Here is a 26,910-nt window from a genome sequence, read left to right as displayed (position 1 = left end):
AAAAAATGAAAAAAAAAAGAAAGGAGCTACAGCTGTATCACTAACGATTTACAAATTCTGTTTTCTTTTAGTGCGTCTGATACCCTTAACAACACAAGGTAAAAAGTTAACCTATTGGATTGTCTGAATGAACAAAGTTTAAATTAACAAATAAGGTCTTCAAATCCATTGTGAAAAGGCCTTCTTCATTTTAATAGCGAGGTTTGCCTTTTCCAGAAGTGGCCTTTCTTGAGACACTTGCTTTTTCTGTTACTTTTTGAAGAGTGTACGAGTCAGCTTGGGCTTCCTTGACAAAAATACAGGATGGCATAAGCAGCAAAAACATATATATATATATATATATACATGCTGATAATTCTGGGGATGAGAAGGCAGATTTGGTGCTGCCGGCCTGTAATTCCAGTTGCTTGGGAGGTTGAGGAGGATCATGTGTTCAAGGCCAATTTGGTCAATTTAGTGAGATCCTGAGTTACGATAAAAACCAAGAAACCAACAAACAAGAGTGGTCAAGATGACTCAGCAGGCCAAGGTGCTTGCTACCAACCCTGACAGACTTAGTTAAAGCTGCAGTATCCACTCAGTGTTTGGAGGAGAGAATCGACTCCTTCAAATTGTGTGGCAGGGGTGTTCCACCATAAATAAACAAATAAACACACAGCATAATGAAGGGTCAGTAGTAGAGCTCTTGCCGAGCACTGTGAACCTCACCTTCAATCTCTAGAACCACCAAAAAATGTCTGGAGATAGGGTGTCCAAGATGTGATGGCAGCCAGCTCTGTTCTTGGGCAGGGATCTGAATTCATCTCACTGATACACAGCAGACAGAAAATGCTTCCATTTATAAAGACTAATCTCCCTTGAGGGACCCACTTTCCTGACATCATCGTCAAAAGCCCCATTTGCAAATTCTACTGCATTGAGCATGAAGGCTTCACTATTCAAGAGGACAAAGTCTGGGGGAACACATTCATTCAGTACCAAATAACCATTTAATATTCAATGACCTTATTGTTAGTTTAAATTTAATTCTAAACCCAGTGGTACATAGCTCTCTTGATCTTTCTGGGAATTATACAGATTTTGTTTGTTTGTTTGCTCTTGGTTTTTAGTGAAATGGGGGATTGTTCTATGTGCTTAATATGTTTTCAACGTATTAATAACCTTCTTTCAGCTCCAAAAAGCGGTCCACGGAACCTTCAGGTGTACAATGCCACATCTAACAGCTTGACTGTTAAGTGGGATCCTGCTAGTGGTCGTGTACAGAAGTACAGAATCACCTATCAGCCTTCAACAGGAGAAGGCAACGAACAAACGGTAATTTGTTATGTAAAATGTGTAACATGGGTATGCTCTGCCTGCTGCTTTTCAGGGAGTGTTTACAAAATTTACCTTGTTAGGGCATGTAGGATTTCCTGTATTGGAGAGAATCATTTGAATTTAGCTGACTCTCCCTCTGGAGTGCACGATTGAGACACACAGGGTGCTCTGGTGGGACTTGATGGTTGTTCTTCATAGTAAGTTCACACATGTGCCCAATTAGCAGGATGATATCTAAAACCTTCTTGAGTCAATGTAAATCTTCGATAGTTCTGATTTTATCAGATCTTTTGTTTCCAGATCTAGAAGTCCATTGATCTAAATTAAAATTATTTATCAAATGGAGGTAATTGAGAAAGGCAGTAATGCACGGAGTTGAGCTGTCATTTTTGCCATTCCAGCCCTCCCTTATTTAACAGAGCCTTTGTATGCTCCACTTGTTTAATTTAGTGTCTTACCTGGGATCCCACCAGCTTTGCCTTTTATGAGATGCACAATTTTTATACAGATGGGGTTATGTTTTCAGATTCATTTTCAAATGTCTTTAGATGAGCTCTAGAGCTTTGCTGGTCCTTTTGGGAAGCGGGGTATGGGTTATATTATTTCCTTATATAACTCCACAGAGAGACAAGGTTTGAATTTTCAATATTAAATGTGTTGAGCTCAAGCAAGTGGATCACATCTCTCACCAGTTTCAAAGGTTAGCAGAGTTGAGGTTGCCAGTGGATACATGCGTGTAGTAAAGGCTCTCGCCTAGCAAATGAACTTAGCTGGGCCACAGATGCTCCAATCCCATTGGAATGGCAGTGTATGGAATATTCAAAGCAACAAATCACTAACTCTGTGCTTATTTTGGAAAGTTGGATGGGAGACATAAGTAGACACCCATTTCCTTCCTTATAATATTAGGTCTCTTAACTAAGCCCTCCCAACCTGTTACATATCAAAAGTTTCACAAACACAGCTTTTGCCCATCCGAACTCGAACTCTTCTTCCACAACCTGAGAGGAAATGGTTTGAAATTAGCCATTGTAACTCAGTTTCTTCACACTGAAGATGGCTACAGTGATCCATGAAGTGTTTTTTCTCTCTTTCTGGAACTCTGATCGTTTGAGTGAATGGGTGCTAACTTGGAAACATCTGTTAGTGCTAATTCATCCAGACCTTTCCATGAGCCCTTCCCGTGGGCAGCGCTCCATTTGCGTGCCATTTTCATGTGACTTTAATTACCATGGCATAAACATCTGAATTCAGTAGACTGTTAACAAATCGTACAAATTTTCTTTCAACAAGATAGCAAGATGGCTTTGAGCAATAAATTATAAACTTCAGACTTCATAATTGGAGGAAATTGAGACGTTCATACCTCAAGGCTGGTATCATGGAGATCACTGGGAACCACTGCCTGAGTGTGGCTTGGCGAGGGGTCTGGTCACGTGGCTTATACAGCTAATGCTGTTAGAGTGGCAGCATTTGGGGGAAACTCCAAGAGCTTTACATCCTTTGCCCAACCATTTCAATGTGTTTCTAAAGCAAATAAAAACCATCTGTAAAATAACAAGAATAATACTGAATGGTGTGGAGCCTGTAAAATTACACAGTTCTTTGGTATCTAAAAGACCCTTTGTAGCTTACTTATGATTAATGCCTTGTTTTTGGGGAGGGTTCTGTGAAATGTGCTTTGGATGAAATTTTGCAGTGCTGGCGGCTAGCAAGTTGAAATATCTTTTTTTTTTTGAGCTCCAGTTTAAAGCTTGGAATCCTTTTTCATGACTCGAGACACATACTCTACATATAAAATTATGCCATGAGATATATTTTAAGCCTTCATTGTGGGACATGGCTCCAGAACTTGGCAAAGGTCTCAAATAGTTCCCTCAGAGAAAGAATAAATTAGTGACTTGGAAAAAGTAAGGCTGATGCTTACCAAGAAGTGTTTTCCTCAAGACCACAGTAGGAGGACGGCAGAACAGCGTGGTCCTGCAGAAACTGAAGCCCGACACTCCATACACCATCACCGTGTATTCCCAGTATCCTGATGGTGAAGGCGGCCGCATGACCGGAAGGGGCAAGACAAGTAAGTGAGACCAGCGTCCCTGTAGCTTCTTAATTATCACCACGGAACCAAATCACACTTATACAAACAGGGAGGAAACAGAATGTCTTACAGATCTTTTATAAAATTAAAAAATTTAAGAATATTTTTAATTGAAATAGAATTACATTACTTCCTGCTCCCTTTCTCTTCCTCCTTCTAGCCCCGCCCACTAGCTACCTTACTTCAAACTCTTCTTATGACCCTCTACTCCATTCTTAAGCCTTTCTTTCTTTCTCTCTCCCTCTCTTCCCCTTCCCTCCTTCCCTTCTTTCTTTCTTTCTTTCTTTCTTTCTTTCTTTCTTTCTTTCTTTCTTTCTTTCTTTCTTTCTTTCTTTCTTTCTTTCTTTTTTTTTACTATTTCTTTCTTCTCTCCCTTTCATTTTCCTTTTTTAAAAAAAAAAACAAAAAACAAAAAACAGATTCTATATAAACCTGGTTGCCCTTGAAATCACAATGTAGACTAGGCTGGCCGTGAACTCACAGATATCTGCCTGCCTCTGCTACTTAGGTGCTGGGATTAAAAGCATGGACCACCATGCCTGGCAATAGCCTCTTTTTCTCTGAGGTGTGTGTGTGTGTTTACAAATGTATGCAAATACAACCAGCTGAGCCCGTTTTTGTTGTTTGTGTGTATATGGTTTCAAGACTTGCCACTTTGCATTGATTAACCAATAAGGGGGCTCATGTCTGGGAGAGGTTAATGCTCCTTCTCCCAGAAGTTGATCCTTGCCTGTAGTTCTTTGTCTAGGGGTAGGATCCCATGAGAAATCCTCCATTCCATGCCAACTTGCCCATTGGTATTGCTATTGCTCGGGTCTTGTTTATGCAGCCATTTCAGGAGAGACTGTCTCACGGAGGATTTCTGAGTATTCTTACAGTCTTTCTGTCTCCTCTGTGTGATACTCCCTGAGCCATACATAGGCGAATCTTTTAAGGTGGTACTTGGTCTTTTTAATGTCCTTGCTTGTAATAATGTCTTTATTTGTGTAAACAAAAGATGTTATTATCTACCAGGATCAAAAACAAAATGTTCAGGGACCCATAAGGTCCTACTGATATGTACCACAGAAGTGCAAATCTTTTGCTTAATCATTACTTCAACAAACATCTAAGGGGTGTCTACTTCAACAAACATCTATGGGGTGTCTGCTATGTTTTAGGTGGCTTGAAGATATTGTTTAACTTGTGTTTTAGATACAGTTGCTAGTTAGAGCATCACTAGAGTGTACTTCCTGTGTATTCCAGAACCTCTGAACACCGTGAGGAATTTGAGAGTGTATGACCCGTCTACCAGCTCTTTGAGTGTTCGCTGGGACCATGCAGAAGGCAATCCTCGTCAGTACAAACTCTTCTATGCCCCAACAGCAGGTGGCCCAGAAGAACTGGTAACTGCTATTTTTTGAGACAGGGTCTTTGTAGCCCTGGCTGTCCTGGAACTTGCTATGTAGAGCAGGTTGTCCTTGAGCTCACTCCTAAATAGAAAATACCAGTCTGTTTAAACTTCAGGAGATTGGCTTAAAATGGAAATAGAAAGAAAGACATTGTTTAGAAGCGAGGAAGTTATATTAATGTGAAAGACTTGATAGAGAACTCATACTTGATGTTTTGGAGCCTAGGGTGTAGTAGGGAGATGGTGGGTTGGGTGTTGGTTGGAACCAGGAGATAAAGGGAGAATGTGAGACTTTACAAAGTTCTTGTAATCTCATTAAGGTAATGCTTTCAGTTGGTATTATATCATTTGAAGGATTAGCTCCTTTACTATTTTCGGATTCAATACTCTGCTCTGTGTTTTATTAAACTTTAAGGTTCCAATCCCTGGGAATACCAACTACGCCATTCTTAGGAACCTGCAGCCAGATACTCCGTACACCATCACAGTGGTTCCGGTCTATACAGAAGGTGATGGCGGGCGCACATCAGATACTGGAAGGACATGTGAGTAAAAAGCAGAATTGACTTTCCATTGTAGACATTGACCTCCACTGTAAAGAGCACATTGAGCCATGAAGAAAATTAGAAAGAAATGAGGAGATTAAAAGTATCAAAATGACCCCCAGCTCCCTTTTCAAGCATCAGCCTGTCGCGTCTTGTCATTGGAGTTTATAGCTTAGGTTGCTGAAACCTGTTCATTTTATTACTTGGTTATACCTTTCTCTGGTTTGCTGCTGACATGCTTTTGGTATTATTTGCTTTTATCTACTATTTATGTTGCCAAACCAGTTTAAATGCTTTTGCTGGTATCTCTGGATATAGCTTAGCCTTTTGTGCATGCTTAACACTTTATGACTTCTAAAGCATACTTGTGGCTGGTTGAAGGGCATCAAGTCTGGGTAGTTTCCCCCAGGGTACAATCAGGGATCTAGAGAGATGATGCTGTTGGTTAAGGTAGAGCTTTGGGTTAGTAAGCAGATTTAATTTTCTAAATTTTATCGATGGAAGATAATTGAGAACTGACTTGTCTCTTCATTCATCTTTTCTTTTAATCATAGGAGAGGTCCTTGGTCCTATGAAGTCTCGATAGATGCCTGTGTAGGGAAATCGAGGGTGGGGAGGTGGGAGTGGGTGGGTGGGTGGAGGAACACCCTCATAGAAGGAAGGATGGGATAGGGGGTTTCTGGGAATGGGGTAAATGGTGAAAGGGGATAACATTTGAAATGTAAATAAAGAAAATATTCAATTTAAAAAAAGAAAAGAAAAAGAAAGCAGCTGACTGAATATATTTCTTTCTGTTGGTTAGAAGGCAGACTATAAAAAAAAATCTCTCCTCTGGCCCCACTGCTTGTACTGGAAACTCAGCTACTTCTGTTTCCTTCTCCTTGTCCCATGTTACTTTACAGCCAGCCCAGGCCTATGGCTCATGCTCATAGTCTTTTATTGAAAACAACATGGACTGGGCAAAGGCTAACTTTGTCGGATCTGCATTTGGAGAGTTTTCATGTGCTTTTGTGTGTAGATAGAAGTATAAAGTGGACAGGATTTTATCCTATTACAGAGAGTGTAACTTGTGAAAAAGTGATGAAAAGCTTGACACGTATAAACAGACATGAGACATGGGCATTGGCTTTCCTTTCCTCAGTGGTGAGAGGACTGGCAAGAAACATCCAAGTGTATAACCCTACACCCAACAGCCTCGATGTCCGCTGGGACCCTGCCCCCGGGCCAGTGCAGCAGTATCGCATTGTGTACTCCCCTGTTGCTGGTACAAGACCCTCAGAATCTGTAAGTAATTTTGCCGTCTTAGAGCTCAGAAAAGAATGTTGTCAAGTCTGTTGTGGCTTCTGCCACAGCAGCTGGCTAGGGAACAATAATGGTGTCACTGCCTCTCATGTAGACTAGGTTTTCTGATTACTATGGTTGCATGTTTGAGTCCCACTTAGGAGCTTTTATAACCCACCCACATGTTAGTACATAATATTTAAATGACTGTGTTGGTGAGTTATGACAGATGTAGTAATTATAAGTTTGCTTAGGAAAGAACTTGGGGGAAAAAGTGAATTAGCTATGAGACACATACTGTTTCTAGAACTTTCAATAGTAGACACATTGAGAAACTACACAGTCTTTGCTATGAAAATATTTTAATTACACATTTATTTATTAGCTCTTACGAACTACAGTGTCTCTTCAGTACTCTTCAGTGTCTTATCCAAGGGCTGACCAGGTTGTTTACTGTCTGAGGTCAGATGCAAACAAACATGTTTGTGGCAGTATGGTCAGAGACTTGCAGCTAGTTTCCTGATAAATTCCAGGTCTGTTTTGTGAGTAGGCCAATAACGTACAAATCTGAAGTCACTTGGTATGAATAATAATAGCATCAAAATGCCGAGAGGGAAAGAATTTTACGGACTGACAAGTCTTTGCAAAAGCAAGCAATGATGGGCAAAGATAAGGAAATGATAAGTAATGAGTGTATTCTGGAGTAGCATTGATTTTAATGTTCTTTTATATGGTATGGCATAATTTCTTTCTTAATGACTTTACCCTTATCCAAAATTAATGCCTTAATGCTAAACATCTCTGCCACTAGCATGGGATCCCTTCTCTCATGCTTACGTGACATTTAGGATCTACTCTGAGCAAATACACATCCTAGATGTTCCATTTATGAGTCTTTATGAGAAATGTAAATGGGAGAAAATTGAAGCAAATGTGTAAGGGGGATTTCTGAGAATAACTGTGTCTAATAATGTGCTAGAGGCAGATCTTGCAGAGAAGCGCACTTGGCTTCTGACGTGCCCGGGCGCAGCCTTTTTACGATAAATACTATTGTGCTGACTAACCGAGGACCTGGCAAGCATTAGCTGTCAGGCAGAATTTGGCATGTTTTTCTCCCTTTCAGATTGTGGTGCCAGGGAATACCCGCACGGTGCATCTGGAGAGGTTGATTCCTGACACACCCTACTCTGTGAACATTGTGGCTCTCTACTCAGATGGAGAGGGGAATCCTAGTCCTAGCCAGGGCCGAACACGTGAGCCAAACATCCTGTTTCTACTTTATCTCTTGTCATCGAGTGAGGGGTGGGTGGTAGGTGAGGGACTCTGAGGACTTGGTACAGTACAGAGTAGAGTCTGCATGTAATCCTGCTTGGGATTTCCCACATTCACATTCCAGGCTCAGGCTGTGTGTCCACAACTATCTTTTGCGCTGAATGAATTTCATTTGAATGTTAACAACAATATGAACCAACCAGGGCTCCCAGGGGCTAAACCACCAACCAAAGAGTACACATGGAGGGACCCATGGTTCCAGTCGCATATGTAGCAGAGGATGACCTTGTTGGACATCAATGGGAGAAGAGGCCTTTGGTCCTGAGAAGGCTCTATGCCCCAGTGCAGGGGAATGCCAGAACATTGAAGAGGGAGTGGGTGGGTTGGGGAGCAGGGTGAGGGAGAGGGGATGGGGGTTTTTGGAGGGGAAACCAGGAAAGAGGATAACATTTGAAATATAAATAAAAAAATCTAATTAAAACAAATAAAAAATAAAACCTTAAAATCTGGGATCTAAATGAAAGAGGTCTTTCCTCTTTTGCCCCCTTCTTTTTTTTTTTAATGCAGTACATTTTATAGCCAAACAGGCACTGGAAATGTGAAGGCTTAACCTCTCTACTTTAAGTGGAGATGGTTACAGTGGTTAAAATGATCTGTTTCATTTCCAGTCTGCATATTTCAGTGCAAACCTAGCTCCGTTTTGTTCAAAGTTTAGTACGTAACCGTATCTCTGAAAAGTAACATGTCATGCTGTGTGGTATCACACGAAAACCACGGAAGGTAGTGTACCATGTCACAGGGGAGTAAGCATGATGGATGGTGACTTCAGCACCAGGAAGCACCTCCTGTAAGCTGGCCTAGAAAATGCTATCAGGCAAGCAGCAAGAGCAACTGTGTTTTATCTAGTTCCAAGGAGTGGACCAAGGAATATACGGGTCTTTGGGGAGACGACCAACAGCCTCTCTGTAGCCTGGGACCATGCTGATGGGCCAGTCCAGCAATACAGGATCATCTATTCTCCTACTGTCGGCGATCCAATTGACGAATATGTACGTATACTACCCACTGATTGGCATTTAAACAATCATTTCACCTGGTAGGAGGGTGCGATTAAGCTTCTTTTTTTGAGAAGTATGCATTGGTTACTACTGAGCTCTTGGATCTTCTGTGACAGGTCTCATGTAGTTTTCTCTAATGTGGGGGCAGCAGGAAAGTTCCTGCTTGAGACTTCCATGGTGAAGCAGTGATTTGGGGATCGTTTCCATTGTAAGGACTGACTGAAAAACTGTCCTAGTCTACATTCCTAACTGCCTACTTACACAAAAAGATCTACTATAATATGCCACATATTAATCCATAACTAATGTTCAGATGACGTGAACATTCCAATTTTACCCTTCTAGACCAATTCCCCTGCATGGTTTCCCCTTGATATCTCAGCACCACTCTCAACTTTCTCTAAACTCACATTTTTTTTCTGTACTCTTTTGGTTTAGAATGTACAAATCTCCCGTTAGTTGGTTCTAGGTTCTATTTCTCCCTCCCTTCCCCCTTCCCTCCTTCTTCTTTAATTCTTTCACTAAGAATTAAACTCAGGACTTGGGGCATGAGAAACAATTTCTCTGCCATTGACTTACATCGATCGTCTCTCCAAACTCTTGGCAGTGTAAATATTGTGTCCCCCCTGGACACAGGTTCAAGTTCTTCATCTCTCCCCCCCCTTCACCAATCCTCCCTTCCCCCATCCCTTCTCCCTTTCTTCTTTTCCCTCTTCCTTTTTGTGGAACTGGGGACTAACCAGGGTCTCGTGTGTATACTTGTCAAGTACTCAAGTTAACCCCTCAAGTTTCTTGGAATTTTCTTATAGTTGGGAAACCACAGTCCCTGACATTTATTGATTGATTTCTGTGACAAGCTCCAAGATTAGCTCAAATGGTGACTGTAAAGTCGTTAGACTTGTGGTATGCAGCCCTGTCGCTAGCAGTGTCCTCTTAGAACCTTTCTCCTTCCACAAGCCTTTTGCATGTGAAGAACTATTCAATCTCTTAATTTTGGCACAACAATCTTGGATTGAAGTCCTGTTTTATTAAGAAGAAACAGGTAATTGTCAATTAGACTTTTAAAGAAGCAAAACGAGATAAACAATTTCACTACTCATGCTTAGTATTTTTTCTTCCATGCTGGGGAAAAAAATGTTCCTATGCTTTCTGAAAACATTGAAAACATAATTTCTTTTAGCAGTTCAGTGTTTGTAGTTATGGGAGTCCAGGCCAGGAGGCTTAGCCACAGTATTTGTACAAGACAAGAGAGGTTGAGAAATGCACGGATCATTCATCTTGGAAAAGGGAGTTTAATACATTTTCCATTTCCTCTTTTTCAAAGTACACTTAATTAGTATCAACTAAACTAATATTCTTGAGGGTGGAAACCTGTCCATTTTTGCTGACTTAGGGACACCTGGGTCCATAGCATGTCTTTACCTGGGAATGTGATGTGCTATGATGACACACTCAGGCACAGCGTCTCAGTGATACTCTCTGAGTGTTGTTTGTGTTACTGTCTTCAGAGCTTGTACCTTCCTTCAGAGATGCTCAGTCATATGACTGCATAGTGGCTGATCTGGGATTTCAGCCAATATCTGTCAGGCCTTCAACTATTCTTCCAAGATATGTAGAGGCAGGCTAGATAATATGCCTTTCCCTGAGCATTTTGAAACAAAAGTATGAACAATCTGTTTTTAATTATGGAGCGGTATGAAAACCGCATGGGCTTCTGATCTAGGTGTCCTCTTGTTGAAAATAAATGTTAAATTGAACTTTCCTCACAGACCACAGTTCCAGGCAGAAGAAACAATGTAATTCTGCAGCCCTTGCAACCTGACACTCCATATAAAATTACTGTCATTGCTATTTATGAGGACGGAGATGGTGGCCATCTAACTGGAAACGGGAGGACTGGTCAGTGTTGCCTTATATCTTTTTTTTTTTTTGCCCTTTTAAATTCTCATGCTTTTAATGTCATTACACCACTAAAACTGAGAACCACTACCTTTACCGGCATAGCTCAGATACTATGTTGATAACACATCACATTCTATATTAGACATTGAATGCTGTTAAGATGATGACGCGGAGCGTACTTTATTTCTTAACCATTTAAAGGTATAATAAAAGGAGCAAAAGGGTGACAGAAATCTGAATATTTTCCATTGCTTGAGATTATTTTTTCTTTTTAGTGCACTCTGTGAAATGTTACATTGCGCATGGTGTCAAGGGAGGCTGTAGTTGTAAGTCAATGTGGGATCAGCTAGACATCCTCTGTTATCCTTGAATCTTAATGCAGAAACACAGGGGCAAAATGATAGGAGCCTTTTCTAAAGCTGTAGCTTACAATTATTGCCTCAGATAATCAACAGAGAATAACCAGTGTTTGGCCCCACCCTTTGGTCTGTACTGGTGGCAATTTTATTTGGTTTAAAGATTCTCTAATCTCTTTTCTGTCAGTTGCCTTTAAAAATATGCTTACCTGGCAGGCTCTTGCAGAGCTCCCAGTGCACTTGGCCTGAGATACGGCCTGTGGCTCTTCTGCTGTACAGCAGCCAAGGCTCGAGAGCCCCTCGTTCCCGCAAGGCAACCTGGCCTCCAGTTGTGCAAATATGGACAGCGTGTTTTCTTCCTTGTTTTAGAAAATCTACTGGGTTACATGGTTTATGTTTCTTTATGCACTCACTTGTTCAAAGTCTTTTGGGGCTTATGTGTTCTTGACAACATCAGAGAACTTGAGAAAGGCAACCTAGGGATGCTTCTAACAGAAAAGCCGACTGGAATGGATTCAACTCAAGGTCTCCAGCTTAGAAATCTGTGTTATTTATTCATACTTTAGTGACTCTAGGTATTTCTCCATTAGCAACTCACTTTCCCACGTTCTCAAGTTTAAAATATAGTTTGATAACTTTTGGGGGGACAATGGAGTGTTTCAGAATTTTGTGCTTACAAAAATGATGCATAAACTTTGATTTCTGTAGGCAGGGCAAAGCCATGTCTTGTTTCCCTTATGGAAATAAGTTCTCATGTTGGATTAGTCATTTCTAGAATGTCATGGGTAACTCAGTGGCTGTGGAGAGTACCACCTAAATACTACGGATTTTGCAAGTTACATATTTTGGGAGAGATTATATGTTTGCGGCAAAACCTCTGGCAGACTGAGACGCTAGGCTGTGTGGCAGACAGGGCGGGATAGGGAAAGAATATTACCTTAGTCATTGTCTTGCTGGTCTATTGTGGAAACCATATCTTATTTATGGAATGAGGTGCTGACCAGATAGTCTGTAATGTGCCTTCTAGTTCTAATACTGTTCAATGTACAATATTCTAAAGGAGATCTGAGATCTCTCTTATTGTCTTTAATCCTGATCACACACCAGCACTGGACCTTGTTATTGAATCTTCTGAAAACCATCCATTCCAGAATCCATATGAATTGCTTTTTTGAATTTGAAAAACTACTAAGTTTTCTTTGGAACATAACAATGGCTTTTTAATTATTTTCTGGATAAGAAAATTTCAGGCTATTAAAAAGTTAAACTGCTCTCAAGGGGGATGTCCTAACAAGTCAGTGATGTGTGTGCATGTTTCCTTGCAGTGGGTCTGCTTCCTCCTCAGAACATACACATCTTTGATGAATGGTACACAAGGTTCCGAGTGTCCTGGGACCCTTCACCCTCACCAGTTCTTGGATATAAAATTGTATACAAGCCAGTGGGTAAGAAAACACAGTTTTCATAATAGGAATATATTGGAAAGTTATGTTGTAACAAATACTAAATCTTAATTGGGTGTTTATACCCCACCTTTGATCATTTAGTTCCCAGATAAGTGACATACAACTTTTATATTTATAATAAGCCTTTAATCAGCACTAAAACTGGGCAGATATCTACTGTCTCTACTATTATGTCTACTTCCTCACCAAGAACCCCAAGTTATAACTTGCCATGTTCTGTCTGGGCTGCTCTTAACTTGAATTGGCCAATCCTCATGGCCATATTTTTATGACTCATCTAACCCATGGCTTCTTCTGTCTTCTCCTCTTTCCACCTTCTCTCCTCTCTCCCCTTGTGGTCTCAGACCCCAAGCCTGGGAAACCAAACTCTGCCTACCACTCTTCTGCACAGCTATAGGCTGTAGGCATCTTTATTTACCAATTAGGGATAATTTTGGGGGGTCAAGGTTACATAACACCATTTGTGTATGTGAAGATTCTTTCATTCCTGGGGGCAACCAGGCCTTGGGGAGCAGTATTTCCCATTATAATACATAGAAAAGGACCAAACTTCAACAAGTTATTTGCATATGATTATAAATTAATATGGATTATCCTTATCCCTATCTAGCTCCAAATGAATGAGACTCAAACTGATTTATCTTAGGCTCTGCACAATTGCTGGGTGATTTGAGTACATAGCAGTGCCAGATCAACCCCCAAGATACAGTGGTATCACAGTATATTTCCTACTACTGGATTCTCCTATAAATACATCATGTCCTTTTATACTAGAGATACTATTTCCTGAAACAGTCTTTAAGTCATCAGCCTAAAATATCATTATCACTCTGGGTGTGTATGAGACTCTCATTAAATTTTACGATTGAAAATGCTAACCTGTAGCTATTCTCCAATATATGATCCTCATACCCCAGAGCATGTAGTCAGCACAAAGTGTGCTTAGTGGGTTATTAAAGCAAAAAGAGTACACTGTTTAGAGAGGATTGGGTAATAAAGGAAGATTTGGGAAAAGTGGAAATAAATATGACCAAAACACATTGGTGGAGATTCTTAAAGAATTAATAGAAATATTATATAAAAGTTTTAGTTTGTACATAAAATGTACAGATTGAAGATGCTTATGTTCTGGAATAATCTATATCATGATGATCATGAAATAGTGAATATTAAACCAATGTAAATGCCTATACTTTCCTCATTACACTAAAAAATTATTCCATTTGAGGTATAGGTTTTATGCATCTTAGTTTGTTCAGGCTTGCTTTCAACTCCTCAGTGACATTTTCTCCTAAGCCAACATCACCTTGAATAAACGATTTGATATGTTTTATCAGTGTCAAATCTCCTATGGCACCTCCTATGTGCCCTGGAGGACTGTGAACAATACAGACACAGGAGAGGAAGTAGGAGAAAGCAAATGTGATCCTCTGCCAGCGAAGCAGAGAACCTGAAGTGTGCAGGGGCTTTAATAACCGAGGATCTGCATAAACAGAATGCGTGGGATGTAGTCCGGGGTAGATGTCCTTAGCTCATCACTACAATAAATGCAAATGTTGAGTCTGTAGTCTGTGGAAAGCATCAGGCTGGCAAATCAGGGCTTTGTGGATGGGAGAGAAGCTGGTGCTTACAGATTCCTGGTCACCGCGCACTGTGGCACAGTAAAAGAGCCTGAAGGATGATTGGAACTATTGTGCTCATCCTAATAGTCAATTTTCAAGCTAATATCTTTCATTCTGAACAGAAGCTGAGGCTAGTGATTATATCCTTCTGTGTCCTTTTGTTGTTCTTAAAGGTTCCAATGAGCCCATGGAAGCCTTTGTTGGAGAAGTGACATCATACACTTTACACAACCTCAATCCCAGCACTACCTATGACGTCAGTGTTTATGCACAGTATGACTCTGGACTCAGCGTTCCCCTCACAGATCAAGGCACCACATGTGAGTTGTGCATCACGCTGCGGTTGTAAGAAATGTATCCTCTTGTAATGTTACTCTTTCTCATGTGCACGTGTGTTCTGCAGCATCAGATAGGGAAGTGGTTCTCACCCTTCCTAATGCTGTGACCCTTTGATGCAGGTCCTCGTGTCGTGCTGACCCCCAACCATAAAATTGCTCCATTGCTAATTCATGACTATAATATTTGCTGTTATAACCTGTAATGTTAATGTCTGATATGAAGGGTGTCTGATGTGCAGGATATATGATATGCAACTTCTGTGTAAGGGTCATTCAATCTCAAATGGGTTGTGACCCACAGGTTGAAGACCACTGACATAGATAAACCATTTCATGTCCGGTTAAACAAAACATCTATATACAACTCTAAGTAGCTTAGTAGACCTATACATGTATGTAAGAGGAGGGAGTGATTATTTATTTACTTACTTATTTATTTATTTACAGTTCAGTCATTACCCTACTCCCAGTCTGCCCTCCCACAGTTCCTCATCCCATTCCTCCTCCTCCTGGAGGAAGTGATTTTTACTTGATACAGAATATTATTTGCTTTATTATAAACTAGAATCATGGTGGCACATGCCTTTAATCCCAGCACTTAGGAGATAGAGGCAGGTTATTGCAGTTTTTTTTTTTTTTGACATTGAATGTTAACATATATACCACCTGCATTCATTGATATAATCTAATAGAAATACTGAATCAGTAATTTGCCACTTAGATTTTGTTTTCCCAACATTTTTTGACAAGTTTTAATAGGATTCAGCAGCTAGTATATTAGAAAATTTTCTTATTTTTTTTCTGTAAATGACATTCATAATTTCGAGGGACTGTATAATTTCTTTTCCTTGAAAATTACTGGTGGGAACCAGCATAGTGGCACACACCCTTAATTCCAGCACTTGGGAGGCAGAGGCAGGTGGATCTCTGTGAGTCTGAGGCAAGCTTTGTCTACATAGTGAATTCTAAGGCAGCCAGTGCTGTATAGGGAGACCTTGTCTCAAGGAAAAAAAGGAAAGAAAATAAAATCATAGATGGAAAAACAGGATGAGTTTTTTTCTGCCACATTTTCAGACATGTTTGATGTAAGTTTCCCATAACAAGACACCGAGATTTCAAGCATTTATTTTACTTTTTATCTACAAGTGTATACTTGAACATCATATTATGGTGAAAGCTATGCTTTTCTTCCTAACTATACATAGTGAATCTGTTTTTTTTTTTTTTTTTTCTTTTTTCTTTCCTCTGTAGTGTACTTAAATGTGACAGATCTGAAAACTTACCAGGTTGGATGGGATACATTCTGTGTCAAATGGTCACCTCACCGGGCAGCCACCTCCTACAGGCTAAAGCTGAGTCCTGCAGATGGTATGTGCAGAAGAAAACAAACTGAGCCTGCGGTAGCCACATCTTAACGGGAAGCAGAGCCGATTTCGTTTTGTTTATAAGCCATTATGTAAACATGTTCTTCCAGATAGTGAATGATAACACTTGTTTTTCCTCTTGTCACAATCAGGAACCAGGGGACAAGAAATAACCGTCCGAGGATCAGAGACCAGTCACTGCTTCACTGGCCTCTCGCCGGAGGCTGAGTACGGCGTTACTGTTTTTGTGCAGACACCAAATCTCGAGGGGCCGGGTGTCCCCATCAAAGAACAGACCAGTAAGTTTTGAGTAATCCGGAGTGTAGAACGTTCCAAGTGTGGGCGGCATCCGACTCTTCTCCTCTGGGGGAGTAGTCATAGGATGAGCAGGGTGTGTGGCTATTCCAGGACCTTTGTTTGTAGTGACTATCTTTAATGGTGGTATTTTAAAATGTTTCAATGTTTATTCTTTTTTTTTCTTAGATATTTTCTTTATTTACATTTCAAACGTTATCCCCTTTTCTGGTTTTCCCTCTGAAAACCCCCTGTCCCCTCTCCCTTCCCTTGCTCACCAACCTACCCACTCCCATTCCTGGCCCTGGCATTCCCCTACACTGGGGCATAGAACCTTCACAGGACCAAGGGCCTCTTCTCCCATTGATGACCGACTAGGCCATCTTCTGCTACATATGCAGCTAGAGCCAAGAGTCCCACCATGTATTTTCTTTGGTTGGTGGTTTAGTCCCAGGGCACTCTGGGGATACTAGTTAGTTCATATTGATGTTCCTCCTATGGGGCTGCAAACCCCTTCAGCAACTTGGGTACTTTCTCTAGCTCCTCCATTTGGGACCCTGTGTTCCATCCAATAGCAGGCTGTGAGTATCCACTTCTCTATTTGTTAGGCACTGGTAGGGCCTCTCAGGAGACAGCTATATCAGGCCCCTTTTAATGTTTATTCTTATTTTATGTGTATTGGTATTTTGCCTGCATATATGTCTGAGAGCGTTGGATCTCCTAGAACTGGATTTACAGACAGGTAAAGCTGCCCTGTGGGTGCAGGGAATTGAACCCTGATCCTCTAGAAGAGCAGCCAGTGTTCCTAATGACTGAGTCACCTCTCTAGCCCCTATTGTTGATGGTATTTTAAAAAAAGGACTGAGGAATGATAGATGGCTCTGACAACCGTGAAAGGGTGAATATACTATTCACTTGTGTGACTTCTCTGAAGGCACCGCGTTCTCCCTCCGAACCTCTGCTTTCTGCAGCATAATTGATCTGAGAATTGACTGAGGATGCGCAGTCTAGATAGAACGGAATCTCCTTTAGTCATTGCCAGTGGGTTTGACCTCTGCTTTCTAAGTCTTAATTGTTTTTTTAAGGGTTAAAAAAGCCCTATTTCTAGGGGCTAGGGAATGTGCATGTTATATTTTTCTAACTGTTGCTTTTTTTCACCAGCTGTGAAACCAACAGAGGCTCCTACAGAACCACCCACGCCTTCTCCTCCTCCCACTATTCCACCTGCCCGTGATGGTAAGTAACGTTAACATGAAAAGATAAAGTCAGCCTATAGGGATCCTAGATTCACGCCATAGGCACACAATCTCCAGCTGATTCAGAATGTCCTAATACTATTTCTGCTGAAGGGTTTTTGCAGAGGAAACAAAGATGAGCAGTTATTTGTTCTTCCTTTTTCTAGTCGCATTTTTGGGGTGAATCAAATCAGTCCTAATCCAACCCAGACCTTTAGCCGGGACTCTGTTTCCTTAGTTTTGCATCAGCAGATCTAATGGGGCCTTCCATCTTCTCCACAGTCACACTGTGGCCTCTTAGCTCTGCCGACTGCTGGCGTCAACAGACACTGTGAACCTTTCTGGCTATATCTGAAATCTAATCACTTAGGCCATTGACTTTGGAATTCCTGGCTCCTGAACTGAGAAGAGACCCAGATTACACAAAGCTAAAAATATTTCCATTCATCAAACTCTGAGACACGATTGTCAGTTGCAGTGAACTGGTAAAAAACACAACGAGCTTATTAAGGCTGCTGTCTCAGTCACTTGAGGGCCTCTTCTCTTCTCTTCTCTTCTCTTCTCTTCTCTTCTCTTCTCTTCTCTTCTCTTCTCTTCTCTTCTCTTCTCTTCTCTTCTCTTCTCTTCTCTTCTCTTCTCTTCTCTTCTCTTCTCTTCTCTTCTCTTCTCTTCTCTTCTCCCCTCCCCTCCCCTCCCCTCCCCTCCCTTCCTATTCCCTCCCCTCCTCTCCCCTCCCTTCCCCTTCTGTCCCCTCCTCTTCTTTCCTTTTCCTTTTTCTTTCCTTTTTTTCCTCCTCCTCCTCCTCCTCCTCCTTCTTCTCCTCCTCCTCCCCTCTTCCCCTCTCCTCCTCTTTATGTTGAATCAAGCCCAGTTTAAGTAAAATAATTTGGTTTATTCTTTTTCCACACTTGGATGTTTTAGAAAACATTCCAATTTCCAAAGTGTTTTTCTTTCATGGTATAAGGATCTAGCTGGTTGTAATCTCATTAAAAAGTGCTGTATAACTAAAATTAAAAATTTAAAGGGTATTATTTAGAGAATAAACTAAGAGCTTTACTCAAATTAGTTCGCTGAAAGAATCATGGCTTATAACATGTTAAGTTATTTCCTCTTGAAGTCTCAGGTTCCTAGCAATGTGAGCAGGAAGCAGTTATCAGGGGTCCCCACTCCTACCCTTCTCATCCCCAGCTAGCGCTTGCTCTCATGACCAGATTGGGGCACCCATAGCAGTGCTTGAAGCTCCACCCATGCATCGTCACTACGCAGAGCTCAGATGAGTTTATCTTCCAGTTGGCTCTTGAAGTTATATTTGTACATGTTAAGTATTAAGTTTGAATGAACTCAGGTTTTCTAAACATTGCCCTAGAAAGTGTTCTTTTAGGTTGCAAATCCAAAATGAGTCAAGTCAAAGATATTTATCTTTTTTTTTCTTCTTTCCTTACATATGGTTCTGATGATCCAATTTCAAAGCAAAGAAAATATTTTATTTGTCCTAAATATTTGATAATTAAATTGCAAATCTCCCAACCTGCTGATGGCTTTCCTTTAATTTTCGATACTGATGCTCTTCAGTTGATGCTCTTCATTTATTGTGTGAGGTGGCTGGAAGGATTGCATGTGGCAAGAGGTTATCATTGAATAATGAATTTAACCAGTGTATCCCCAGAACTAAAGTGGAGGTCACTTGGAACAGGCCTTTTCAACTTTCTTGTGCATTTGAGCCAGCTAGACATCTTACGATTTCTGACTCAGGATCCTGGCCAGGCTGAGGAGGCCACATTGCTTCCCGGTTCACCATGTAGCCATACTGAGAGTAGTCAGGCTTTAGATGTTTTCAGTTATGCAGTGTCTCACAATGAGGAAATTAAGGAGAGTTGGCTTTTCTTTTACTTTTTTCAGTATGCAAAGGGGCCAAGGCAGATATTGTGTTCTTGACGGATGCCTCTTGGAGTATCGGAGATGACAATTTTAACAAAGTTGTAAAATTTATCTTTAATACTGTGGGGGCCTTTGATGAAGTCAACCCTGCTGGGATTCAGGTGAGCATTGCATCACTACCGACTTATTTTATTCTTATCCTGCTATTTTATTATTTGTAGGGTCTACTGTTTTCTTATTTGTAATTCCTATGGTTTTCTTTCCACTTGCTATTAAAGTAGAAAGTCATTTCAGTATAAATTCTCTTTTTACCTTCATGGTTTGCTATGCCTGTTACATGTGTCTTTAGGAAGTAATTTGGTATTGGGGATAAACAAGCAGTAAAATACATATTCTTTTAGCTTTCTTCTTTGTCCAGATGATGTTCCTGTTGGAGAACTTAGGAGAGTCTAACTCTAAGATTCTACTTGAAACTTTCAACAAAGCACATTCCATGAAAGGCCATCCAAAGTTCTGCACATTAAATGTGTTGTCATATCATGCCCTTAACATGAGAATAGCAGTTGGAAAGGGTGTGTGTCTACACTGTTGTTACATCGTATACATTATCCCAGCCAGAAGCATGTCCATTAGTGACCCAAAGGATAGTTAGTTTGTTTTTCTAAGATGGTAATTACCAAATCTATTACTGTGGAATCACTTCCAGTATGTTTTCTTTTGTACTTGAGTAGGCGCTTAGAGAAGTTTATGTTTCTACAAGAAACATCAAAGAGTAATTAATCATTTAATTGTAATCTGTCACAAAACAAAGAGCCTTTTCCACTCTTCCCAGGATACCCATGAAAAGATGAACATCCACACTCCACAGTTCTCTAAAGCCTTCTAGGTGATGTTCCAAACTCCCTTGAGAATGTCATCAAGCTATTATTGGCTACGTTTTTTTTTTTTAATTTCTGAAAACAATAGCTATTACAGTTTATTGGGTTCAAGTGATCACATGATTATCAATCCTTAAAGCAATTTTACAAGTTACAGTTATCCTGACCTTGTTGATAAAGAAACCAACGTCTAGAAAAGTAGGGACTGCCCAGTGTTGTACAGCTATAATTAGACAGAACTAGGACTTGAGCCCAGTGAATCTTGACTATGTACCACTAAATTGCACTTTCAAGTAAATCATACTGTTTTGTCAGGAGTAGTAATTATGATGATACTATGATATTTTTATTTACTATGAAGAATGAATTACTTCCATGAAAAGGAGGTGGCTGAGAGCCAACTGCCCATGAATCAGGATGGTTTTGCTCTTGTTTCTGACACTGGCATCTCACCATTATGCTGGTTGATCCATCTCATTTTTCATTTTGGAGAAAAGCACATATAAATATTTTTGGCGTTAATTTAAATGATGGTAGTTTCACTGGAGATTAGAAATTAGAAAATGTAATGAGATTACAACAGTCATGGCTATATTATTAGGCATTAAAATATCTTGTTACATCCAAGATCCTGCCTTACCATCAGAGAAACCACTGGAAAACTGAGATCCAACTGGATGTCTGACACTTGCCTCTAAACTTATTTTCTTTTAGGTTTCTTTTGTGCAGTACAGTGATGAAGTCAAGTCTGAATTCAAGCTGAACACATACAACGATAAGGCTCTAGCTCTCGGAGCCCTCCAGAACATTCGCTACAGAGGAGGGAACACAAGAACAGGTACCCTGTGGCAGCACTGGTGTGGGCCTCCTCTTTCTGGAGTAGGCAGGGTGATCTGATAGTCGCACCTCCATCCCCTGGGCATGGTCAATGGATAGTTCTCACTGAAGTGACACTCAAGGGCTCATACCATACTCTGCAGGAAAGGCCCTCACGTTTATCAAGGAGAAGGTCTTGACCTGGGAGAGCGGCATGAGAAAGAATGTTCCAAAGGTGCTGGTTGTGGTCACAGATGGCCGGTCACAGGATGAGGTGAAGAAGGCAGCCTTTGTCATCCAGCAGTCAGGTAAGCACAAACATGGACTCATGGTGTATAAGAATTCAAGTTTTAAGTATTCAAGAATGATAATGAAAGAGCCAAGTTTTGTTTCACTGTACACTTTATAACTATAATTTTCATTTAATTATGAAATAGATTGCTAATTCCTTAAAAATGACACATACTCTTTGCATGAGATGTGAATCAGGGCTGTCACCTGACACGCCCCACAGAGGATGGAAGAGTGTAGAAAGCTATGATCATGGAATACTCCTAGGCTGGGCTTCTTGCAATAGCCCAGATGAGTTTTGGTTCTAGTTCCTGTGCAAGGAACGTCATAGGCTTCCTTCTGCCATAGCTCTCCCTTGCAGATGCAGACTGAGTGAAGAAGGTCAGGAGGCAGTCTGCAAATAAGAATTATGCAAGTCTCTGGTGCTCGGGATGACTTTGCCAAGCAGGCATTGTAGGAGCTCCTCGGTAGCATGGCTCTGTTGACTTATTGTTCAGACTTATTAGAGATGAGAGCAGGCTTTTCTAGGACTTGTAGTAACATCATCTCTCTTGCCATTGGCTCAAGCAGGGCCTTAGGGGGGCATAATTTAGAAATCATTCTATCTGACGTGTGATCTGCTGTACTCAATGGTAGATGACTTTGTTAACTAGAACATCAGCTTATATGTAATTATGTGGCTGTAATTCTAAGTTGTGCTGAGTGTGAAGTCATTTCATTTTCTTTTATATTTAATTTTAAATTATTATATAAAATAATAATTTTCCTTATGAAATTCTCATACATAGTTCATGTATGACTTGACTTGAACTGACTTCTCTTTCCCTTTTCCTCGCACTCCATCCCTGTTTGTTCCCTTCCATGCCTGCTATAACTCCGTCTACTTTCATATCACACATGTTCTGTTACTCTCTCCAAGCCTTCCCTTAAAGCTTCTTTTCTAATGGGTTCTTCTGTAGTTATTGACCTCTATTGACACTCAGGCCCCATGAGTACACATGTATACACATTCAGAGAGCATGTAGCACATCTCATTCTGAGCCTTGGTTACCTTACTTAATGAAACAGGTGAACTGATGATAAAAACGCAATGCACATGCAAATGCTTATGTCTGTAAATGTCCTTATATAGTCTGTTTGTTATGATGTGAAATAGAGCATTTCAAATAAAACTACTTACATTTACTTAGAGAGTAGAATGTTTGTTCTCAGCAAGAGCTGTAGGATCTATTTTAAAAGTGGTCAAAATGCTTAAGCCCAAGTTTGATGATTAAAAAAAAATCAGTTTTAAGAATTCATATTTAAAAGTTAAAAACAGGTTTAAGTTGTTAAAAGAACTGTTGAACTTTTGTGTGTGAATTGTGGATTTGTGGAAGACAATGTATACTGAACAGTCCTTCTACTATTAAAAGCTTTGTGCTTTAATTGTTGAGGTGTCAGTTGAAAAGACCCAGTGAATTGAATTTTATAAGCCAGAAAGCAGGATGACACTGAAGAGGCTTATATTCATTATAGAGTACACATTCTTCTCTTACATGAGTTTGTGTCAAATAAAAGGGTTTGCAGTCCATGCTGAGGAAATAAAGCATGACTTATGTATTTCCTGGTTTATGATGCTTTCATTTTGGGTTTTATAAGTAACAATCAATGGAAAGAGGCTATGAGATTCCCATCTCGGCAGGGTTCAGTGTATTCGTTGTTGGTGTGGCTGATGTGGACTACAACGAGCTTGCCAACATTGCCAGCAAGCCCAGCGAGAGGCATGTATTCATCGTGGATGACTTTGAATCTTTTGAGAAGATCGAGGACAATCTGATCACATTTGTTTGTGAAACTGCCACTTCAAGTAAGTCACGCTCAGCACAGAGCCCCGGCCTCATTGAGAAATGACTGCTTATAGGCAGTTATCCATACTGTGTGGGATCACGCCCAGGGCATAAATAGATTCTGGGAAATCTCTTGAAACTGATGAATCATTGCTCTTTTGAGATCGGTCTAAACGGGTTCTTGCCAGAAGTCCATTTTTAGCTTTAAAGATGTAATAAACCCCATATGGGGAAATAATTTTAGTCTCTCCCTTTCTTACCAGCGCAATGTCTACAGCATTTGAATTGTATATTTGAGAGAACTTCAGTGAGGTGGTTTCCTATTTATAATCAACTGGTCTCTTGTTGGCTTGTACCCCAAAAGAACAATGAGAAGACTGGCCTTTTACTTTTATTTATTTGCTTTTCTTTTTCTATAGTGCTAGATATTGAACCTAGGACCTGGCATATGCCAGGCTGCTTCTCTACCACTGACCTGTGGCCATAGTCTAGGCTTAGGATTTTTTGTTTTAATGTTAAGATTTCAAATTCAGCTTTGAACTACAGATGCTAAACATAGATCAAATTAATGTCCATCTCCTAAACCATGGTTTAGATAATGGAGACACTATATGTGTATTATTTTCAGCAATTAAATACTATATTAAAATCTCTGCTTCGTACACATGCATTGCTACTTTCTGTGCATCTATGTAAGCCATGTTGGTGACACATACTTAAAGAACGTTGCATGTTCCAGGTTGCCCTCTCATCTATCTGGACGGCTACACATCACCAGGTAAGATATTTGTGTAGCCTCTGGCTAATTTATTTCAAGATATTCTCAACAATGTAACTGCAATGTACTCATTTAATATTTTCTTCTTTGATGTCAAGGCTTTAAGATGCTTGAAGCTTACAACCTGACAGAAAAGAATTTTGCTTCTGTCCAAGGAGTCTCTTTGGAATCAGGGTCTTTCCCCAGCTACTCAGCATACAGACTTCAGAAGAATGCCTTTATCAATCAGCCCACAGCGTAAGTGTGAAAATAGGGGGCTCCCCTTTTCTTAGAGTAGACAAGAGGCTCTTAGACTTGCTGCTGATTGCCCAGAATCTTGGAACTTAAGAGTCTCCAGAAGACTTCTTATGGATAATCTAGTTTGCTTTCCTAAAGACGGCTTAATTATCTTCCTAGGGTTATGTAACAGCGTGTATGTAGAATGCCGACACCCAGGTCATGCTATTTCAAGATCCAAGGCTCTCAGTCTGCTAATGGCACGGTGGATAATAGGGTAGCCCATTGAGCTGTAGGCTAGGGTTTTAGTTTACTCTCTTCTTCTAAGGGAGGTTGTGAAAACAGGAAGGCAGATCATTATTTTGAACATTTCACCCCTGTGGTGTAGAAGGCCTGGGTGGAGTAAGTGAGAGATGAGAACAGACACTCTATCTCATGTTTCAGATCTCAGAAAAGGAAGGGCTGCAAAGTTACACTTGCCCACCATCAGACAGGCTGAGGGTCGTTTATATTGGCGGATACTTCAGCAGTCTATTGGGTAGCACTAGATGTATTTTATTTCATGAAAGTTTGCACCTGGGTATGATAACAAAAAAATAATGTTTCTTATTCATTAAAATGAAAAACTTTTTATGTTGAAAAGTATGTGTTTGGCAACTCCAGGGGAGAAAGGACAAGAAAAAACAAATTGTCCAGAAAGTTAGGGGAGGGTCAGAAAATAATGTCTGAAACTTGAAATGCACAGAGAAAGCCAATGGAAAGCTAATTCTAAAACCAAAGCTAATTTGTTTTAAGGAGGAGTCCATAGCATGGTTTGACCCATTATAAATTCCTACAACTTTTATGCTTAGTTACAATGGTTCAGTATGCTAGATTTTCTAGTGCTCAGCATTACTCAATATTTAACTTTTCCAGTCACCCCAAGACATGATTTTAAGTGATGGCAGCCTCTTGTCTCTACAGAAGTCACAAGTTTTGACTAGAAGGAAAGAAGAGTAAATGTAATTAGATCTTTGTTGTTTTACTGAGGAAGGAGAAAAATAGGCTAAATGAGAGAGATGAGGATAATACAGGGGGAAAAATCAGTATTTTTTCAAATCAGAACATTAAAAGACAGCTCTTAACCACATAAAAGGCATCATGGTAGCTTTCTCAGAGCTTATGCCCTGGGGAGCAAGAGTGCATCACACCGAGCATGTTGATGATACGGCATCAGGACATGCAGCCTCCAGAGACATCCTGCATCCTCATTTTTCCCAGGAGTTTCCCTCCAGGCCTTTGTCCTACCTCCAGGGAGAAAACGTCATGCAGTGTCATGCAGAAACACATTAATTCTCCTTCAGACATTCTCCCAGAACAGCAGTTCACACAGTGCTAGAAGGACACAAGAGATGGAAATATTTGTCTCATGTCGTTAGAGCCAAAACTCATTTTCCTCTAGTTGAATCACATCTCTGTTTCGTTTCTAAGTGTTTGCATATGTACATGGCCTAAACATTTCCCATTGGTCCTCTTTGGGGGAATCTGTAAGCTTATTGAGGTACTTTACTTGATTTCAAGGGAGGAATTTAGAGGTGTAGGAATTAATGTGAGGCCAAGAGAGAAATGAAAACTTTAAGCCATTTTATCTACACTATCATATCCCTGCCACTGGAAATTAAGTATGTTTTGTAAGACTTTAATCTCTTAATATTATATCTATAGTTATAGTGTCTCTTACTTTAAAATTGGTGCTTCCATATATCTAGAAAAAAATAGTTATGGATAGGAAGATGATGATTATTTGAAAGTTTTCCAAACTTGTAACTTGATCAAATCCCAAGTAATCAATTTGTGTTTGATTCTTTGATGTGTTTCATAAGGTTTTCTGCTTCTGCTATGGGGCTTGATGACTGTAATTAGGTCCTAACACTACCTATAATGATATTACTGTGTAAAAGTTCAAAATAGTCTCTGATGAATAATCCCACTTATTGCTTACTTTGTTTTATCCAAAACAGAGAACTGCATCCGAATGGACTCCCCCCTTCGTACACGATTATATTATTGTTTAGACTTCTCCCAGAAACTCCTAGTGACCCCTTTGCAATTTGGCAAATTACAGACAAGGACTACAGACCACAAGTTGGAGTGATTGCAGATCGTAAGGAGACTTTATTTTATTTCAAGGCATAATATAGTTTTGATCATGTTCTTCCTTATATCTTTAGAAATCTTCTGAAAATATATGTATATGCATATGTATATATATTTATTTACTTGGTACATGTTATAAATTGAAGTTTATTAAAATAACATGCCAACAAATATTCAAATTGTATCTTATTGCAATTGAAACAATTCTGTTGCTTTTTTCCTCATTTATTTAGTTTTAAAAATTAACTAACTTGTTCTTTGACAATTGTACTGTATGCATTTAATCTTAGTTCTGTTCACCTTCATCATGGCTTCTCACCTCCCTTTTCTTCCCTCCTGAAACCCTGCTTCTCCCCGCAAAGCCCCCTTACTCTTTTGATTTTTTTTTTTTTTTTTTTTTTTTTTTGGAAAAGCTTTGTGTTTAATTTGCGTTCCGTACTGTAGAACAATTTGTAAGCTATTCATTGGACTCTGGGCAACATTTTAGTGGTTACATCACTGAAGACAATGATGCCTTCCTCCATCACCAGCCATTAATTGGCATCAACAGTTG

The 26,910-nt window shown here is 40.1% G+C and overlaps 1 protein-coding gene across 3 annotated transcripts in view; it reads left to right on the top strand.

Annotated features, from left to right (window-relative positions):
* Col12a1 (collagen type XII alpha 1 chain) overlaps window positions 1-26,910 on the top strand; it is a 121,880-nt gene that overhangs the window by 64,598 nt on the left and 30,372 nt on the right. For all 3 annotated transcript variants that reach the window (XM_029542915.1, XM_021207140.2, XM_021207141.1), the window contains 21 exons: window positions 72-98; window positions 1,172-1,314; window positions 3,265-3,394; window positions 4,661-4,800; window positions 5,221-5,350; window positions 6,492-6,634; window positions 7,755-7,884; window positions 8,810-8,952; window positions 10,731-10,860; window positions 12,545-12,664; window positions 14,481-14,627; window positions 15,897-16,013; window positions 16,162-16,308; window positions 17,465-17,539; window positions 19,438-19,577; window positions 21,009-21,132; window positions 21,275-21,418; window positions 23,083-23,247; window positions 23,967-24,005; window positions 24,104-24,242; window positions 26,222-26,364. In XM_029542915.1, the coding sequence (XP_029398775.1) occupies window positions 72-98; window positions 1,172-1,314; window positions 3,265-3,394; window positions 4,661-4,800; window positions 5,221-5,350; window positions 6,492-6,634; window positions 7,755-7,884; window positions 8,810-8,952; window positions 10,731-10,860; window positions 12,545-12,664; window positions 14,481-14,627; window positions 15,897-16,013; window positions 16,162-16,308; window positions 17,465-17,539; window positions 19,438-19,577; window positions 21,009-21,132; window positions 21,275-21,418; window positions 23,083-23,247; window positions 23,967-24,005; window positions 24,104-24,242; window positions 26,222-26,364 (2,616 nt within the window). The remainder of the gene's footprint in view (window positions 1-71; window positions 99-1,171; window positions 1,315-3,264; window positions 3,395-4,660; window positions 4,801-5,220; window positions 5,351-6,491; window positions 6,635-7,754; window positions 7,885-8,809; window positions 8,953-10,730; window positions 10,861-12,544; window positions 12,665-14,480; window positions 14,628-15,896; window positions 16,014-16,161; window positions 16,309-17,464; window positions 17,540-19,437; window positions 19,578-21,008; window positions 21,133-21,274; window positions 21,419-23,082; window positions 23,248-23,966; window positions 24,006-24,103; window positions 24,243-26,221; window positions 26,365-26,910) is intronic.

This window comes from Mus pahari, chromosome 10, assembly GCF_900095145.1.
Source record: "Mus pahari chromosome 10, PAHARI_EIJ_v1.1, whole genome shotgun sequence".
Lineage (NCBI taxonomy): Eukaryota > Metazoa > Chordata > Mammalia > Rodentia > Muridae > Mus > Mus pahari.
The sequence above is the reverse complement of the archived record's forward strand: the minus strand, read 5'-3'. Positions and strand labels throughout refer to the sequence as shown.